The 829-nt window shown below is 67.7% G+C and overlaps 1 protein-coding gene across 1 annotated transcript in view; it reads right to left on the bottom strand.

Annotated features, from left to right (window-relative positions):
* Positions 1-769, bottom strand: part of GRIN3B (glutamate ionotropic receptor NMDA type subunit 3B) — a 6,754-nt gene extending 5,985 nt beyond the window's left edge. The window contains 2 exon segments of the mRNA XM_035895609.1: positions 3-119; positions 764-769. Coding sequence (XP_035751502.1) covers positions 3-119; positions 764-769 — 123 coding nt within the window.
* Positions 770-829: the final 60 nt, after the last annotated feature.

Below are 829 nucleotides of genomic sequence, written 5' to 3'. Positions count from 1 at the left end.
CAGGGGTGGCAGAGCACCAGGTTGGTCTCCTGCCAGTCGTTGGCCTGCAGGACGCTCACCAGCACGTCCACCAGCGTCTCCAGCGAACTCTGCCGGTCCATGTGGAAGTGGAAAGGGCTCTGCCGACACACAGGGGTTGTGGCTGTCCCCCTGCCCTGCTCCTGCCCGTGGGAAGAGCCCAGAGGCAGCACCAGACATGGTCCCTCCCACCCTGGAGCCACCTGCCCTCTCCCAGCCCCATCCCGGTGCAGGCTGCGCACCCACCCACGAAGTCAGAGGGATGCCCAGGGACCAGAGGAAGAGCCCTGGGGAAGAGACCCCCACAGGCCCCCAGCCTGGGCAGGCAAGAGGGCTCGTGGCTACCCGAGCAGCGGGTTGTGCATCCCCCTGCCCACAGGCACAAGGGTCTCACGCTCCCAGCCCGGCGCTGCCCAGCTCCGCAGCGGCACGCTCCAAGGACAGCAGGACGAGCACGCGTGGCGGGCAGCACAGCCTGCATGCGCTTGCCACCAGCCCGGGTGTCCCCGGGAGAGGCTGGCAGGACAGGGACAGGGACAGGAGTCACCTCTGCCCAGGTGCTGCCCAGGGTCAGCGTGCACGTGAAGGGGCCCAAATGCAGTACGGCCCCATGTGGAGGTGGTCTGTCCCCAGAAGGGACCGGCCGAAGGAAGGGAGAGGGACAAATCCAGCCCCAAGGCCAGAGGGCTGGGACAGGTCTCGGCTTGGCAGGGTTTGGGCTGCGAAACGTGGCACCAGCACCTACGGACATCGCTCCTGGGACAGTGGGGCTGAACTGGGAGGCACAGGGGATCCAGCACCAAGGCACGAC

This window comes from Egretta garzetta, unplaced genomic scaffold, assembly GCF_000687185.1.
Source record: "Egretta garzetta isolate BGI_Z169 unplaced genomic scaffold, ASM68718v1 scaffold396, whole genome shotgun sequence".
NCBI lineage: Eukaryota > Metazoa > Chordata > Aves > Pelecaniformes > Ardeidae > Egretta > Egretta garzetta.
Note: the sequence above shows the minus strand (reverse complement) of the source record. Positions and strands in the feature narration are given on the sequence as shown.